The sequence below is a fragment of the Cotesia glomerata genome, linkage group LG7 (genome assembly GCF_020080835.1).
Source record: "Cotesia glomerata isolate CgM1 linkage group LG7, MPM_Cglom_v2.3, whole genome shotgun sequence".
Classification (NCBI taxonomy): Eukaryota; Metazoa; Arthropoda; class Insecta; order Hymenoptera; family Braconidae; genus Cotesia; species Cotesia glomerata.
This window is the reverse complement of record NC_058164.1, coordinates 17135055-17153020: the sequence shown is the minus strand read 5'-3', so window position 1 is coordinate 17153020 and position 17966 is coordinate 17135055. Positions and strand designations below refer to the sequence as shown.

Genomic DNA, 17966 nt, shown 5'->3' with positions numbered 1-17966 from the left:
ATCACGCTTCGTCTACCTATTAATTTGAAAATTTCAATTAACTTTGCAGATGAGTTTTTGTAAAATTTTCCATAAAAAAATCATTTTTTCATAGCGTCTCATTACATAACAACTTATGTAAGAATTATTTATAGTGATACAAAAGTTAGCTTGACAAAAAAAAAAATCTCGAACCGAGGAAGATTTCTAAAGAAATTGATTATTTCCGGAATAAAAAAAAAAAATTAGAAAAACGGTTGACCCTGAAGGCCATCCCTGCAACTTCCCGCTAATTCCATACCTAGGCGCTTAAAATTGCACTTATGACGTTTTCGAGCTCTTTGAGCTAAAAAATACAATTTATGTGATATTTTGAGCTCTCCGAGCTCAAAGAGATAGCTTTGCTATGCTTTTGAGCTTTTCGAGCTCAAAAGTCTTATCACAATTCGATGAAACACGATTTTTCTAATTTTCAAACTGATGTAACTTTTTAATAAATCAATCGATTTTCACGCGGTAGGCAGCGATCGATGTGGTTTTTTGAGCTCTATGAATAATTCTAAACAAAAAATTGATTTGACGAAAAATTTCGGAGTTATTACAAAAAAACATTTTTTTCGATTTTTTTCGACAACGATACCTCACAAACGCATCAACCGATTCTGACGCTCTATGTGGGAATCGATGCGGGATTTTAAGAGCTGATTAGTTTTTGAAGTTGATCAGTTCAGACAATTCGGAGATATTTAAAAAAAAATGAAAAAAAAAAACAATTTTTGTCACTTTTTTTGCAATTTCTCGAAATCTACTGGTCCGAATCGGTTTCAACTTACATACATACAGACGTACGGACATCATCGTGAACATAGTCAGTAAAGCTTCCTAGGACCTCGAAACGTCGAGATCCGATGAAAACTCGATTTTCGAAAAACGGGGTAAAATCAATAACTTCCCGATTTTTGAAAATTTTCAATTTTCTTAGCGGGAAGTTAAAAATGAAGAAAACGGTTGAGCTCATCGAGCTCAAAAATATAATTTTCGTATCATTTTGAGCTCTCAAAGCTCAAAAGTCTGATGAAAATTTAAAAAAACTTTCAAGCAGTTGGCGGTATTCGACGCAGTTTTTTCAGTCTCATAAAGAATCTTTAAGTATTAAGTTTGAATTGATCAATCTAGGAATTTCGGAGTAATTCCGAAAAAACACTTTTTTCGGTTTTCTTTCATTCGCAGTATCTCTCGAACGAATCGATCGATTTTGACCGGCTTAGCGGTGATCGACGTCGTTTTTTAAGTTTAAGAGCTTATTCGTTTTTAGAATCAATCGGTATAGCCGTTTCAAAGTTATTCCAAAAAAGCCACATTTAAAAAAAATTTTTTTTGTAGTTTTTTTAAGAGTTGTAACAGAGTATAATTACCCTGAATCGATGTCACCGGATATCGATAACTATTCGACGCAGCACTGACGCGTCTCGATCTTCGGGCCTAGAGAGAGAGTAGGAGGGGGTTAGTTTTAGAGTATTACAGGGAGCCGTGCAGTGCAAAACGGGAGAAGTAGTGTAACCGCTGGACGGAGTGTCACGGAAGATCAAGAGAGACCGATCCCCGGAGTAGTTACCAGTCGAAGGAAGGCAACAACAACTAGGAGTTCAATCTCAAGCAGTGAGTTAGATCGTCAGAATTTCATCATGGTATCAATAATTACTCTGTGGGCTAAAAATGGACCGCGGTTTACCGAATACCCGGTTTACTTCTCCTCTTCATTTTATTTTATTAATTATCAATTTGATTATTCAATTGACGACAGTTAAGATTCATTTAATTTATTGGTATTCGTTAGTCGGTGCTGAGTGATTTTCAAGGAGATTTATACCCGAGCGTCACTCAGTAGACCTTGCGGTGAAAAGTTCGTAATTTTGTGAGAATTTGTTTTAATAAATTTAAATTTAATCAATTATTTAACATCTGGAAACGGTTCTGAATTGTATTAATTATATTGGACAATTTAGTCGCATAAAACCAATAATAAAAATTTTCACGAAATCCATTGTCTTCTTACAAATTGTAGTCAAGCGTTGGTTGAATTTTACATCGTAGATAATCCGGACCCAAGGTCAAAACTAAAGTACTAACGAATACTAGCGTCCATCTTAAGAACGCAAATTTTTTGTCAATTATTTATCTTGAATATTTTACACCGATTTATTGAATTAATTTTATTAATATTAATTATTGCGAATTTATTTTTAATATTACAACGCGTTTGCATTCGATTTAATTGAGAAGGTTTGTGGTGTAATCAATTTGAGACTGAGGTAATTTGTTACATTATTATTATTTAGACTGAAATAATTCTGCGCGGTTAATTTATTGAATTAAACTTAAGTTCAGGAAATTATTTAGATAAATTAATTCGTCATTTTATTGATAATCATTTGTAAATTATTTATCAGCGTGGATATTAAGTTCAAGATTGTTTAGTTAAAATTCTATGATGAGATCTATTAAGAATTTAATTGTGATATATTAATTATTATAGTTGAACATTAAATTCAGGATTTGATTTAGTATAAATTTATGAGTTGATTTTTTAACTGCCCGCTAAGAAAATCGAAGATTTTGAAAAATCGGGAAGTTATTGTTTTCACCCCGTTTTGCAAAAATCAAGTTTTCATCAGATCTTGACGTTTGAAGGTCACAGGAAGCTTCCCTGACTATCCCCGCGAGGTTGTCACGGTGTGTGTGTGTGTGTGTGTGTGTGAAAGTATGTGAACCGCTTATAACTTTTGAACGGCTTTACCGATTTCATCGCAGTTAGCGCCATTTAAAAGGGCTTGACCAAACTTAGATTTTGAAAACTATTTAGACCGATTCAGATCAATAGATTTTGAGAAATCTTCAAAAAACTGAAAAAAAAATTTTTTTTAATGGTGGTTTTTTTTGAATAACTTTTAAACGGCTTGATAGTTCAACTCCAAAAACTAATCAGCTCCTAACCTCAAAAAACCACGTCGATCGCCACCAGTCCGGTCAAAATCGGTTGATTCGTTCGAGAGATATTCAAGTACGAACATACGGATAGTAAATTCTGCGATGAGTGTAGGGAGGATGGGTTTAGAGAAAGGGTCGACAACGTGGAGCACTTAATGCTCGAATGCCATGAGTACGAGCTTCAACGCGAGGTGCTCAAGGACATATGGGGTGGGACCGCGGAGTGGGCGAGCGTTACGCGTGCGATTGCCACATCCCAAAGTAACTTCAAGCTTTTAAAAGGTTTCAGTAAAGTAGTAATGTGCTGCCAACTCCAAACCCAACTAGCTAACGAAAACGCGACTAGGGACGAGACTCAACAGACATCCACCTAGGTAAAGTCGGAGCGCCTAGGCACAAGCGATATGCTCCACACAATTGTGAGGACAGTATAAAGCTTTGGATGACTGCTGTAGAATAAGTTAGGGAAAATGACCACAAAAACACAAGTGCCCGGGCACCCCACACACGCAAACACTTACACGTAGAATCATATTTTACACACAACACATTACACAAACAACATGGTCTTCTATCGATTCCGCCTCCCCGTGGTCCCCGCTGGATACTGCTCATATTCTGTGGGTACATCTCGATGTACCCACAGGGAATGAGTTGCCAGAGGAGTCGATGAGAGTTGCACACACTTAAAATTGTACGCAACTCTTGCAGCTGTTCAATGAATGTGTATAAACACAAGAGAGCAGCGGTTTTTCCTTGTCCGCGATCTTGGCTGTGTTCTCGTTATGGTGAGGGTAGGACAAATATACGTGCGTGTATAGCTCTTTTGAGCCCAAGAAACGGCCTCTTCGGAGGTAGGCAAAAGCCTCGCCATATATTCTTCGTTCGAGAGATATCGTGAACGAAAGAAAACCGAAAAAAGTGTTTTTTCGGAATAACTCTAAAATTCCTAGCGCGATCAATTCAAAATTTGAGATTCTTTGTGAGGCTTAAAAAGCTGCGTCGAATGCTGCCAACCGCGTGAAAATCGGTTTATTCATTCAAAAGTTATTGCTGTTCAAAAATTCAAAAAATAGTGATCCAATCTCTATCAGACTTTTGAGCTCGAAGAGCTCAAAAGCATAGGAAAGCAATCTCTTTGAGCTGGGAGAGCTCAAAATAACTCATAAATTGTATTTTTGAGCTCGAAGAGCTCAAAAACGTCATTGGTGCAATTTTAAGCGCCTAAGTATGGAATGAGCGGGAAGTTGCAGGGATGGCCTTCAGGGTCAACCGTTTTCCTAATTTTTTGTCCAGATTTTTAGTCAATTAAACTATAAATTTTAGAATTGTCAAGTAAATTAAATACAGGTTAATGATTAAATATTTTCAGTGAGATTTAACATTCAAATTAATTTTTGTTGAATTTAATTGATAAATTAATTGTTATAAATTTTTATAAATAAAAGTAAAGTCAATTAGTAGTGTCAGTGTGAGTGTGTGTACGGGTTATGTATGTGAACTGCAAGTAGTCTCAGTTTACGTTGCGTTCACTAGGCTGAGGCTTCTGTAGCTGTGTATGTTAATAAACGATCTCTACTCAATGATGAATCTCTTGGTAGAGTAATTAGTGCAGTTTTGGTATCCGTTAAGTTGATAAAATTTTGTCACGTGTATACGTTGGGAGGGTCGCGTGCTAAAGTCAACAAAATCAACGAGGATACGCCAGGAGGGGCTCGTTGAAAATAAGTCACTTGGTACTCTTGGCATCATCGCCCAGGTTGGGAGGTGCTAAACGACTAAGTTAGAAACCGTTGTATTTACGCCGGAAGGGGTACAACGGGAATAAGGATGTTGTTAAATTGTTTATAGGGTGAGTGTGTGAGTGATTATTTTGTTAAAATTATTATTGTTAATAAATATCGATATATTGTTAATTACTTATTTATTTATTTCAACAGCAACCACTCTCTCTATCCCTAAGATAAGCTCTCAGCTCTGGACCGGTCCCAGGAACCGCGAAAATAAACCTGGTGGCGCCCTTTTGTTAATATGGTTTTATTTCATTTATTAGATTATTGTTTTTATTTTTAATTGATTTAAGGGGCTGATTGGACAGCAAATAATAACTGTTACAGAATCCTCAAAATCTACTGGTCCAAATCGGTCTAAATTATATTCAAAATTTAAGTTTGGCTAAGCTCTTTTGAATGGCGCCAACCATGATGAAATCGGTCAAACCGTTTAAAAGTTATAGAAGGTTTACATTAGGGTGGGTCAAAAAAATCAACTATTTTTTTTTTTACAATTAATACGGAAAAATGGGTTACTAGGCACCTTAAAAAAATTCTCACCAAATATGAACTCTTAATTTTAATAGGAAGATCCTCCGCGTCGCAGTTTTTCATTTTTTTCTCAGTCCAATAGAAAAAAATTCATTCCTCATCATTAATTGGTCGTACAGAAAAAATTTTTTTAAGAATTTTGTAGGAAATTTAATGCTCTACAAAAAAGGTACCTTATGTTTTTTCCGTAAACCTCACCATTTCACTAATATTGAAGATTTAAGATTGATTATTTTAAGTCAAATGTCACTTTTGTTTATGAATTTTATAACTCGACAAGAAATGGCTATTATTGAATGGGCAATAGAAATTTTTGTAGCAAATTAACTGCTCTATAAAAATGGTATCTTATGTTTTGGCGATTAAATTAAGCGTTCAAAAGATATTCATCATCAAACTTTCATGTATACCGATTTTAAGAGTTTTTGATTAAATAATCGAAAAATTTCAATTTAATCTATCAGTTTTGAGAAAATTTCATTTTTTGTCTTTAATGTAAGTATTATTTGAATTTTGTTTTCAAAATTTTTATTCAATAATTCCAAACTTTTTATTTTTCATCATTAGAAATCACGATCATGTTGTTTTTTTATAACGTCTTCAAAACGTCTTAAAAAATTTTTCCACTACAGCTGTATATTGTCCTTGGGAAAATTTCTTCTGTAGAGAATTTTTGTTTTGTATTCTATTTACTCTGTTTCCCTTGTGAACTAGCGCCACCTACATTTTTCTTTATAGTTATATTGTTTTTATTTGTTTACATTTTCTACAGCATTTCTAGTGTTTCCACAAGTTATGATCTTGTATATGTGATAAAACGATTAAATATTTACAAATTTTGCGGTCACTACATAAATTTATATATTTATCGAAAAAATGGATAAGGAAATTCATTTGATCGGAAAACCCATGCAAAAAATTTCAGAACGTAAGTTGCCAACAGTGAAAGAGGTTATGTGTTTTTTTTTATCAGCTCAAAGTGTTAAAATGTTCTATCAAACAAAGTGCTAAAAATGCAACTGATCAAGTTATTGAACTATGGAAAAACAACCAGATTCCGACTAGTGGATCAACTAATGTAATACAAAAAATTCTTCGCTATCATAACCGATGGTTGAAATTGCAAAAATCTTTTGTGCGAAAAAAATCATCAGCCCAAAACAAAAATGTAATAATATTTCAGAATGAAATCAAAGCATTATTTGATATTGTAGATCATAAATCAATAAAACTGCTTGATAATGATATTCGTGAACTATATTCAAATCAAAAAAGTGATACCCGGAAAGAAATTCTTTCAAATAACCCAAATAAATTAAACAGTACTATGAATACGATGGAAGTAGATGAAAGTCGTGAGTATTTACAACATTTAATTATTATAAATTTTAATCAGAATTGAAAATAAATTAAATTGATTATAAATTATGAATAATAAAGTATATTATTGTTTTTCTAATTAATTATATCATAAATGTCAATATGTTCGTAGATGATAAATAAAAAACTCTTTGTGTTCCTTATTTGATGTCAAAATGAATGAGTTCCATATTTTTGCTTCCATTAATTAAATAACAACGCTTATTTTAGATTTGAATCAACCCTCAACCAGCCATGAGATTGTTCGAAGTGAGGAATCAGAGTCATCTTCAACCCTTACATTAAGTCAAGCTACAAATTTCGGTTCAGATTTAGAGTATGTGCCTCAAATACCGACAACACGAGCAAAAATAAATATTCTAACTCCAGAGCTTATCTCAGCACTCGACAGAGCTAATGTTAGTAGTAGAAATGCGATGTTCATTATTGCTCCAGTTCTATCAAGTGTTGGTGTTAATGTAGAAGATACAACTCTTAGTTATCGAACAATTCAACGAACTCGCATGCTCTTACGAAAAGACATTGCTATAGGACTAAAAGATAACTTCAAAGCTCATGATAAATACGTCGTGCATTGGGATGGGAAAATACTGAATGACATTTCTGAATCGAAATTTGTGGATCGATTACCGATTATTTTGACTGCTTTTGGTACTGAGCAGTTACTTGGAGTTCCAAAAATGAATAGTGGATCGGCAGAAAATCAAACAGCAACCATCTTGTCAACGTTAAATCAATGGGGTATTATTAGTTACATCAAGGCGATGTGTTTTGACACGACTGCGGTTAATACGGGTAACTAATCAATGATAAAATATTTAAAAGAAAATTTTATTTTCATCGTTCTAGTTGAATTGTTTTCATACATTAATTAAATTTTCGACACGTGCCCATTAGTTATAATTCTTTATTTATTTATAGATTTTAAATATGCGTTACAATTTTTATTAAATACAGAACTTAAAGTGTAATTATCTATTTTTACTATACAGGAATCCATCATGGTACATGTAAAGAAATTGAAAAGGCCTTAGGAAAAGAATTAATTTGGTTACCATGTCGCCATCATATTTATGAGATCATTTTAAGAAGTGCATTCGAAGTCTATTGGCCAGTATCATCCGGACCAAATGTTCCAATATTTGGCAGATTCAAAAAATTTTGGGACACATTCGATAAAACGAAGTATAAATCTGGTGTTGAAGATAGTATTGTTGCTAATATTATTACGAATGAAAAAAATAATCTATCTTCATTTATTAAGCGATACTTACAGGTATTATTTAAATACAATTTTAAGTGTAGAGGATAATTTTTGATTTTTTACGAATAATTGATTACTTTTGGTAGTTATCGCAACCCCGAGATGACTATAAAGAAATATTGGAATTGTCATTAATTTTTCTAGGAGAAATGCCACGAGAGCAAGTTTTCTTCAAGCGTCCTGGTGCAGTTCATCATGCAAGATGGATGGCAAAGGCAATTTATTGCCTAAAAATGTTTATTTTTAGAGATGAATTTGACCTTTCTAAGAAAGAATTGGATGGTCTTCGACAATTTTGTATTTTTATAGTTATGGTGTATGTAAAAGCTTGGTTTTCATCAACTTCTGCGACTTCTGCTGCTAATCACGACTTAGAGTTTATGAAAAATTTAATTGAGTACAGTAAAATTAATTCTTTAATTTCCTCGGCTACATGTGAAAAAATGACTTCACATTTATGGTACTTAAGTGATGAACTTGCTATTTTATCACTTTTTGATGATACCGTTCCATTAAACATAAAAGAAGAATATTGTCGAAGCTGTTAAGACTCGCGAAGGTACAGATTCTAAAAGCAAGAAGATTTATTATTGATAGAAAAAATTTACATTTAATTCTGCAAAAAATATAAGTGACTTTGTTTCTAAGAAGTCATTAAAACTTTTGAGATCTTTGATCTGCCGTATGATTTTCTTGACAAAAATATTGATTTATGGTCTACTGATGAGAGTTATAATGAAAATAAAGAATTTTTCGCACAATTGAAAGTTGTTAATGATGTGGCAGAGCGAGGTGTCGCATTAGTAAGTGAATATAACCAATGCTTAACGAAAGACGAAGAGCAATTTCAATTTTTATTGCAAGTTGTGAAAGAGCATCGAAAAAACTACCCTACTTGCAACAAAAAATTGTTTGAAAATAAATAGCTCAGTTGAAAATTGAAATAAAAAACTTTCTTATAACTAATTGGACATTTTTTTCTCTAAAACTGAAATCATAATATATTTATAATGAAAACTTTGCTTTTTTTATTGATAAATGATTAACTAAGCGATAAATAATGTACAATTTATTTTTTTAAATGTAGATAAAAATACTTACACATAAAAAAAAGCTTGAAAAACATTTTGAAGTTTCTCAGTTGATAAAAAAAAATTTTTTTCGTGTAAATTTTCTCAAAACTGATAGATTAAATTGAAATTTTTCGATTATTTAATCAAAAACTCTTAAAATCGGTATACATGAAAGTTTGATGATGAATATCTTTTGAACGCTTAATTTAATCGCCAAAACATAAGATACCATTTTTATAGAGCAGTTAATTTGCTACAAAAATTTCTATTGCCCATTCAATAATAGCCATTTCTTGTCGAGTTATAAAATTCATAAACAAAAGTGACATTTGACTTAAAATAATCAATCTTAAATCTTCAATATTAGTGAAATGGTGAGGTTTACGGAAAAAACATGAGGTACCTTTTTTGTAGAGCATTAAATTTCCTACAAAATTCTTGAAAAAATTTTTTCTGTACGACCAATTAATGATGAGGAATGAATTTTTTTCTATTGGACTGAGAAAAAAATGAAAAACTGCGACGCGGAGGATCTTCCTATTAAAATTAAGAGTTCATATTTGGTGAGAATTTTTTTAAGGTGCCTAGTAACCCATTTTTCCGTATTAATTGTAAAAAAAAAAATAGTTGATTTTTTTGACCCACCCTAGTTTACATACATACTTTTACACACACACACACACACACACACACACACACACACACACACACACACACACACACACACACACACACACACACACACACACACACACACACACACACACACACACACACACACACACACACACACACACACACACACACACACACACACACACACACACACACACACACACACACTCGGGGCAGAAGAGATACTGCTACCGGGCGCGTCTCCCCGAGCGGATGGGAGAACGCTCGCTGTCCTTGGATGACACTTAATCTCTTAGTTGATGAGGTACAGCGGGTAGGAGCCAAGCAAAATAACCAAACAAAATACGCTCCCGTGGACAAAACTCCCCATTAATGGGTTGGTCGCACTAACTGACCTAACAAGACGATCGTTCTCTGCTGTGACCCACTGGGAGTGACCGGAACCTGTATCGTAGTTTCCGACGATGCAGGCCACGGCTGATGTGAGCTTGCTCTACCGAGGTGTAAGTTGCAGCAGTGGATCAGGAGCCAGCCACTTCGGGCCTTGATCAGGAAGTACGCAGTGAGTGTTAGAGGTCGGAATCTTCACCGCTCCGAGCGAGTCTGGTCCGTCCGTGTATTCCGGGACTGGCTAAGTGTCGGCTAGGCCTCAGGGAACTGGGGTAGGAGTACTATCTCCGAGGGTACACCCGTTCCTAGTTATGACAACCCGCTCCACTCCGTACGATGCGCTGGTAAATCAAAAAGTATGAGTAATTCACAGGAAACAAACAAGAATGAAAACGGGCTTCATGCCCAACAAGCAGCGATTGAAGCGGGCGCTGAAATGAGGAGAGCGCAAGCGCTGGAACGCCTGGAGGAGCTGACTAATGAGTTAAATAATCTCGTTCAGTCAAAAGTCAATATCCACAAGGAGATCAAGACCAAGGCGACTAGTGTAACTAACGCCCTTCGAAGGTTCAAAAAACTGGATGAAGAATGGCGATTAGCATCGCGACGCACTCCCCGTGCTACTCCGGGGCAAACCAACGAAGTTGTAGTTGTGACTGACGAAGCAATGGATACCTGAGCCGAAGGTGACGGTGAATCGGTCATCGAAGACAAACGAGAAACTGTCACGAAGACTGGAAAAAGGAAAGATCGATCCTCTCCAGACCCAACGTGCAGCCAAGTCACCAAGAAGAAGGACCTGAGACAAAGCCCTCCACAAAGAGCGACAATGCAAAGGGACGAACGGACAAAAGCGATTGCTTGGCAGAAAGTCCAGTCCAAGAAAGAACAAAGAAGGCAAAGGAAAGAACAGCTCCCAAAGCAATTTCCCGAGGAGCCCCGTCCTGAACCTAAACGGAAGAAATCGCGAAAGTGGATCAGGCCAGACGCACTGATCATCCGCCCAGCTGAGCCGGCGAAGTACGCTGAGATTTTGCGTAAAATAAAAAATGATGTCCCTGACGAGCAGGTCCGTACTACGGTGGATAAGATCCATAAAACTAGGGCCGGAAACATGCTGATTACGCTCTCTAGGAAGAGCTCCGATAAAGGCCAAGCTTTACAGAAAACCATCGAGGGCATCCTACAAGAAGAGGCCAAAGTGATCTGCAAAGGTCCACAGGAAGACGTCGAAATCCGAGACCTTGATGACACTACAACCAGGGAAGACATTCAAGCCGCCTTGCAGATGGCAACCGGAGAATCCTGCGAGGTATCGCTAGAGGCAATTAAGATCCGAAAGGCCTACAGAGGTACCCAGACTGCCGTAGTGACTCTACCAGCAGCTGCAGCGCGGAAGATATTGGAAGGAAGCGGTAAAATCCGTATCGGCTGGGTAAACTGCCGAATTAGAGCCACGAGAAGACCAACCCAATGCTTCAAGTGCTGGCACTTCGGGCATCATGGATTTCAGTGCAAAAGTAGCGTAGACCGATCTAAGCTTTGCATCAGGTGCGGACAAGAGGGGCACAAGATCGCTGGTTGTAAGAATCCAGCCAAATGTGCATTATGCGCTGAAAACCAAAGCGCAGAGAACTCTGCCCACTACGCCGGCAACCACAAATGCCCGGTATTCCAAGAGGCGCTTCAGAGGTTAATAAACAAAAGAACATGAAGATACTGCAGCTCAACCTCAATCATTGTGAGGCTGCACATGACTTGCTTCTGCAGACAGTGCGTGAACTAGGGCCTGACCTTGTACTAATAGCTGAGCCATATAAATGCCTTAAAGGCAAATTATGGGAAACAGACACGACCACTAGGGCCGTCATTTGGTCCTGTGACAAGCTCCCATTCCAGAGCGTAGTTAATAATTGCAATGCCGGCTTTGTAGCAGTATCAGTAGATGGCGTTCGCTTCTATAGCTGCTACGCACCACCTAGCCTCTCTATTGTTGACTTCACTAACTTTCTGGATCGACTGACAGAGGACGCGAAGCAGCATCATCCAGTCGCGATAGCCGGCGACTTTAACTCCTGGGCAGTAGACTGGGGTAGCAAGCTAACTAACGCACGAGGTAAAGCGTTACTTGAGGCTTTTACTGCATTAGACGTAGTCTTACTCAACAGTGGTGACACACCAACCTACACCAAAGGAGACGCAAGTTCCATCGTAGACCTCACGTTCGTCAGTAGCAGCCTCGCGAGAGGTAACCTCAACTGGAAGGTGCTGGATATCTACACTGCCAGTGACCACAACGCGATTCTCTGGGAGATATCAAATGACCAGGATACTAGAGGAACTAGTAGGTTACCTAACCACATTCGGTGGAGAGTACAATCTTTCGACGTGGATACGCTGACGACTGCTTTGGATAATGGCCCGATCACCGCTGGATGCGCAGAAGATCAGACTAAAGAACTTATGAAAAGAGTGACCGAAGCTTGTGACGCCAGTATGCCACGAAAACGAGGCATAAATAGAAGACCCGCGGTGCACTGGTGGAACGATCACATCAGCGCTCTTCGTAAAGAATGCCTCAGTGAAAGAAGACTACCACAACGTGGCTTCCGTCGACCTAACCTCGCAGAACTGGTGGAAGAGTATCAAAAGGCCCGTCGGGAACTAAACAAAGCCATCAAGGATAATAAAAGACGCTGTTGGAAAGAACTCGTCGAAGAAGTGGAGAAGGACCCATGGGGCAAACCGTACAAGGTGGTCACGGCCCACCTGAAATACCAGCCAATGCCGTCGCCTACGTGTCCGCGGCTCCTAGAGAGGATTGTTACTGTGCTGTTTCCTCAACAACCGGTATTCACCGGCCAGTTAAGGCAGCTAAACCCTGAAGACATTCCATCTGTCACGGAAGAAGAACTAATGGAGGCTTGTAACCGCGTAGGGAATAACAAAGCGCCGGGACTAGACGGAATCCCTAATATTGCCTTGAAAACAGCCATAAAGGCAGCACCAACGTTATTCTTGAAAGTTTACAATACGTGCCTCAAGGAAGGGACATTTCCTCGGAAATGGAAACAACAACGACTGGTTCTACTCCCTAAAGGAAAAAAGCCACCAGAAGAGCCGTCATCTTACCGTCCACTTTGTATGCTGGATACAGCCGGTAAGATATTCGAACGCATAATTCATCAAAGAATAGAAGCAGTTGCAGATCCACTCCTGGCAAACAACCAGTATGGATTCCGAAAAGGACGATCAACCCTGGACGCGATCAATCTGGTTGTTACTACGGCCCAGGAGGCAATTGCAGGAACCAGATGGAAGGGTGGTACGAAGAAGTACTGCCTGGTGGCGACGTTAGACATCAAAAACGCCTTCAACTCTGCTAACTGGGACTGCATTATGCAAGCTCTTCAAGAGAAGAACGTGCCAGGATACCTAAGTAAAATAGTAGCTAGCTACTTCACGGATAGAGTCCTCAGATATGACACAAAGGACGGTCCGAAAGAGTACGAAATCACCGGAGGTGTTCCGCAGGGCTCTGTTCTTGGCCCACTGCTGTGGAATATCATGTATGACGGGCTTCTAAGGCTAAAGATCCCAAGAAATATTAAACTTGTAGCGTATGCGGACGACGTGGCCGTAGTGATTGTCGCTAAACACCTGGACGAGATTCACCACATGTTTGATCTAGCATTCCAGCAAGTAAACCAGTGGATGGACACAATGAATCTTCAACTGGCGAAACATAAGACTGAGGCAGTGCTTATTACCAGCAGGAAAGTGTTAGAGACCATCAATCTTAGAGTCGGCGAACAAGAAATCACATCACAACCTTATATCCGATATTTGGGAGTGATGCTTGATGCCCGTCTCAACTTTAAACAGCAAGTGGAACACGTCAGTGCCAAAGCGTCAGTAGTAAGGGCAAGCCTCGCACGATTGATGCCTAACGTCGGAGGCCCAAAGCAGAGCAGGAGACTATTGTTGGCAACTGTAGTCACATCAGTGCTTACGTACGGAATATCTATTTGGGCCGATGCGCTAGAATTACAAGAAGCATGGAGAAAGGCTGGACCAGTATATCGCCTGAGTGCCCTAAGAGTAGCTTGCGCCTTCCGCACAATATCTGAGGAAGCAGTGTGCGTAATTTCTGGAACTCTACCTCTCAGAGTCCTAGCTGAAGAAAGAAGGAACCTTTACCAACGAAAGAGGTCAACAACACTGAGCGCAGAAGAACTCAGAACGGAACAAAGACAGCACAGCATCGCACGATGGCAATCTCAGTGGGATGCCGCAGAGAAGGGTAGATGGACGCATCGTCTCATACCAAAGATCGACATTTGGCTGAACCGGAAACACGGAGAGGTCAACTACTACCTAACGCAGATGTTGTCAGGACATGGCTGTTTTCGGGCTTATCTTCACCGCTTTAGGCATGACGATTCTCCGGAGTGCCCGTCCTGCCCTGGAGTCACTGAAGATGCGGAGCACGTTTTTCGAGTGCTCGCGTTTTAATCCACAACGTGAGGAGCTGGAGAGGATCTTGAAGAGGAGAAGTCAACCAGAGTCAGTCGTAGAAGCAATGCTGTCTTCAGAAGCTGCCTGGAATGCAACGAACACTTTTGTCACAGAAGTGCTTACAGAGCTGCGTTCCATCGAGAGAAAAAGAGCAAAAGACAGAATCTAGAAGGAAGAAATAACATCTTAGCCACCAGAAGGAAGAGCGGCAGCAAATTCCTCCCCCCGCGAAGAAATGCCTTACGGCGGTACCATGGGGGATCAGAGGATAGAAGAGAAAGGGGTTTAGGGTTTAGTGGGTAGGGGCGTTAGCGTCGAGTTTTTAGTATGACGCTGCGTCGAGTCGCCACATATCCAGGCCAAACAACTATGCCTAGAATCCGTAAAAAGGATTCCCCCCCCTAAAAGGGAAGAAAACACACACACACACACACACACACACACACACACACACACACACACACACACGCACACGCACACGCACACGCACACGCACACGCACACGCACACACACACACACACACTTGCTGACGTTGCAGCAAGACTCGACCTTATAGTACTGAACACCGGGAGTATCACGATCTTTAGAAGACCGGGGTACCAAGAATCCATCCTTGATATTTCGTTGGTGACTCCAAGAATTGCCAACATAATCGAAAATTGGACTGTATCCGAAGAATACAGTGGCAGTGATCACCAATACGTGACATTCAGCGTTGGACTGGCACCTGTTCCGGTTCCACAACACGACCTTCAAAAGCGGAAATGGAACGCCAAGAAGCTTGATCTAGAAGCACTGCAAAAGTCACACGAAGCTGGGCTACTCTCCAGAATAATCCGACTCCAAACACCCGCAGCGAGACGGAAAAAACGGTGCTAAGTGTGATGAAAAAAATTACTACCTCATGTGACGCCGCTATGCGACGGCAGAAAAATTAGGGTTTTCAAGCCAGCGTACTGATGGTCATCAGACATAGCAGAACTTAAAAGATGCCGTGAGTTACGTCGCCACGCAACGAGAGCGGCGAAACGCTCCCTAAACCAGGACTTATATTCGAACGAGTACAAACGGGTAAAAAAGACTTTAAATCGTGCCATCAACGCAAGGAAAGCGATGTTGTGGAAAGAGATTTGTAACGATCTCGGCAAGGATCTCGGCAAGTTTAGGGTAAAGCCTACCAAATTGTTACTAAACGACTAGGAAAAGCCTCACCAGAAGCGCCCAAGTCTCCTGCCTTAATGAACAGCATCGTAGCAGAGCTGTTTCCCAAACATCTGCCGCGGGAGAAAAATCATTATGCTAACAACGGCGCAGAAACACTCTTTACAACCAAAGAACTTCAAGACGCCGTTAAGATCTTCAAGACAGGAGAAGCACCTGGCCCTGATGGTATCCTGACATCAGTGATCAAGATTGTAGCCCTGGAATACCCAGATATACTACTGAACGCTTACAACGTATGTCTAGCAACCGGCACGTTTCCAACGGCTTGGTTCTGTTGGACAAAGGTAAAGGTAGCCCTACAACATCTTCGTCGTTCAGACCACTCTGCATGCTTGATATTGCAGGGAAACTGCTCGAAAAGCTCATCCAGGGAAGACTACGCAACGACATTGATCGTGTCGGAGACTTTGCCATTAACCAACATGGTTTCCGGAAAGGACGATTGATATTCGGCGCGATCCAAAAAGTCATAGAGACAGTAACAGAAGCATGGTCTGGGAGCCTAAAAGCTCGCAAGGTGTGTCTCCTCCTCACACTTAACGTCAAACACGCTTTTAACAGCGCAAATTGGGGAGATATTTTAGATGCCCTGGAGCACAAATTTGACGTGAAGCCAGAAAACCTGGCAATTATCGATAACTATCTCGACGAAAGGATGCTGATCACAGAAACCACGGAAGGTCCACAGGAACACGACATAATAGCAGGCGTTACGCAAGATTCAATTGCGGGACCTGACTTATGGAACGCAGACTACGACGAGCTCCTAGAAATTCCGTTGCCAAAACAAGTAAAGCTCACGGGCTTTGCTGACGACGTCGCGGCCACGATAGTAGTAGACAGCCCTGAGGAGGCAGAACTATTGGTTTGGGAAACTATTGATAAACACTACCTGAAACTTGCCAAGCACAAAACCGAGATGGTTGTTTTAACACGTCAAAAACCATTGAACATGGGAGGAACAACACTGACGTCAACAAGGGCCCTGCGCTATCTAAGGGTAATGATAGACGAGAAACTGTCCTTCCTATCCTTAAGCCAGCAAGACAGTATCTAGTCTAGTTCAACACCTATCTTTTTAAAATGGAACTGCACTCCACGACAACGTGCAAATACTGCCTGGATCAAATAGATGACGCCGAACACATGTTCTTCGAGTGTGTACGGTGGAAGGACTACAGAAGCAGCACCGAAGAAATTATAGGCACCACACTCTCCCCCGAGAGCTTGATAGCCTGCATGCTCAGAAAAGAAGATAACTGTTCAGCTGTCGCCGCCTACGCGCAGCGCCTTCTAAAAGAAAAAACTGCAGAAAGGGACCAGTAACCAGGAGTAGGCGTCGTGAGACGCAACATGGACTGGATTGAAGTAATGCTAACGCGGTTCCGATTCAGTCATCTCCGTACCAACTACGGAGGAGTTTTCTGTAGTGGGTAAAAATCCGACACTACCGAACAACATTTTTCAATGATAGCGGTATCTTGGGAAGATTTTTTTTCGCTTCTCTATAAAAAAAAAAAAAAAAAAAAAATTAAAAAAAACACACACACACACGCGCGCGCGCGGACATCATCGCCAAACTAGCCAGAGTAGTACCTTAAGACCTCGAAACGTCGAGATCTGATGAAAACTCGATTTTCGAAAATCAACGATTTATAAAAATAAACGATTTCAAATGCAGTAAAAAATTTATTATTAAATACAAGATTTTTTTTTTCGACAAATTTAGATTATCAACGATATTTTTCAAGTATTCTATTTCATTTAAATATAAGTTTTTTTTGTTAAATATGAATATTTTTTAGGAAATTTTATGCTCTTTAAGAATCCGCGATGTAAAAAGTTTCATCTTCAACGGTTCAAAAGTTATGGTATTTTCAATGAAAAAAGATTTTTTTACGAGCTATTTAAATGGTAATTTCTCACCAACGCCTTTTAAAATTGAGCTAAAAATTATGCTATGCTGGGAAATTTTTTTCTCGGTATTTAAGTTCATTGTAACCCATAAATTCGATAGGTTTATTTTTTTGGCTCACCCTACTGACTAGGGACTAACTGTTTTAAACTTTTAATTACTTTAAAGTAATTTGAGTTCAAAAATTTTTTTGTAACTTTACAAAAAACTGGAGTAAATCAAATTACAAACAGTGTTTGTAAATTTTCAAAATTTTCTATCGGAAACTGATCAA

The 17966-nt window shown here is 39.2% G+C and overlaps 1 protein-coding gene across 1 annotated transcript; it reads left to right on the top strand.

The window, feature by feature from the left end:
* The first annotated feature begins 5840 nt into the window (after nt 1-5840).
* On the top strand, nt 5841-8452 carry LOC123269593. The gene is made up of 4 exons (XM_044735427.1): nt 5841-6646; nt 6882-7466; nt 7664-7947; nt 8080-8452. The coding sequence occupies exons 1-4, from the start codon at nt 6619-6621 to the stop codon at nt 8164-8166; spliced, it is 984 nt and encodes a 327-aa protein (XP_044591362.1). The 5' UTR covers nt 5841-6618; the 3' UTR covers nt 8167-8452.
* Nucleotides 8453-17966: the final 9514 nt, after the last annotated feature.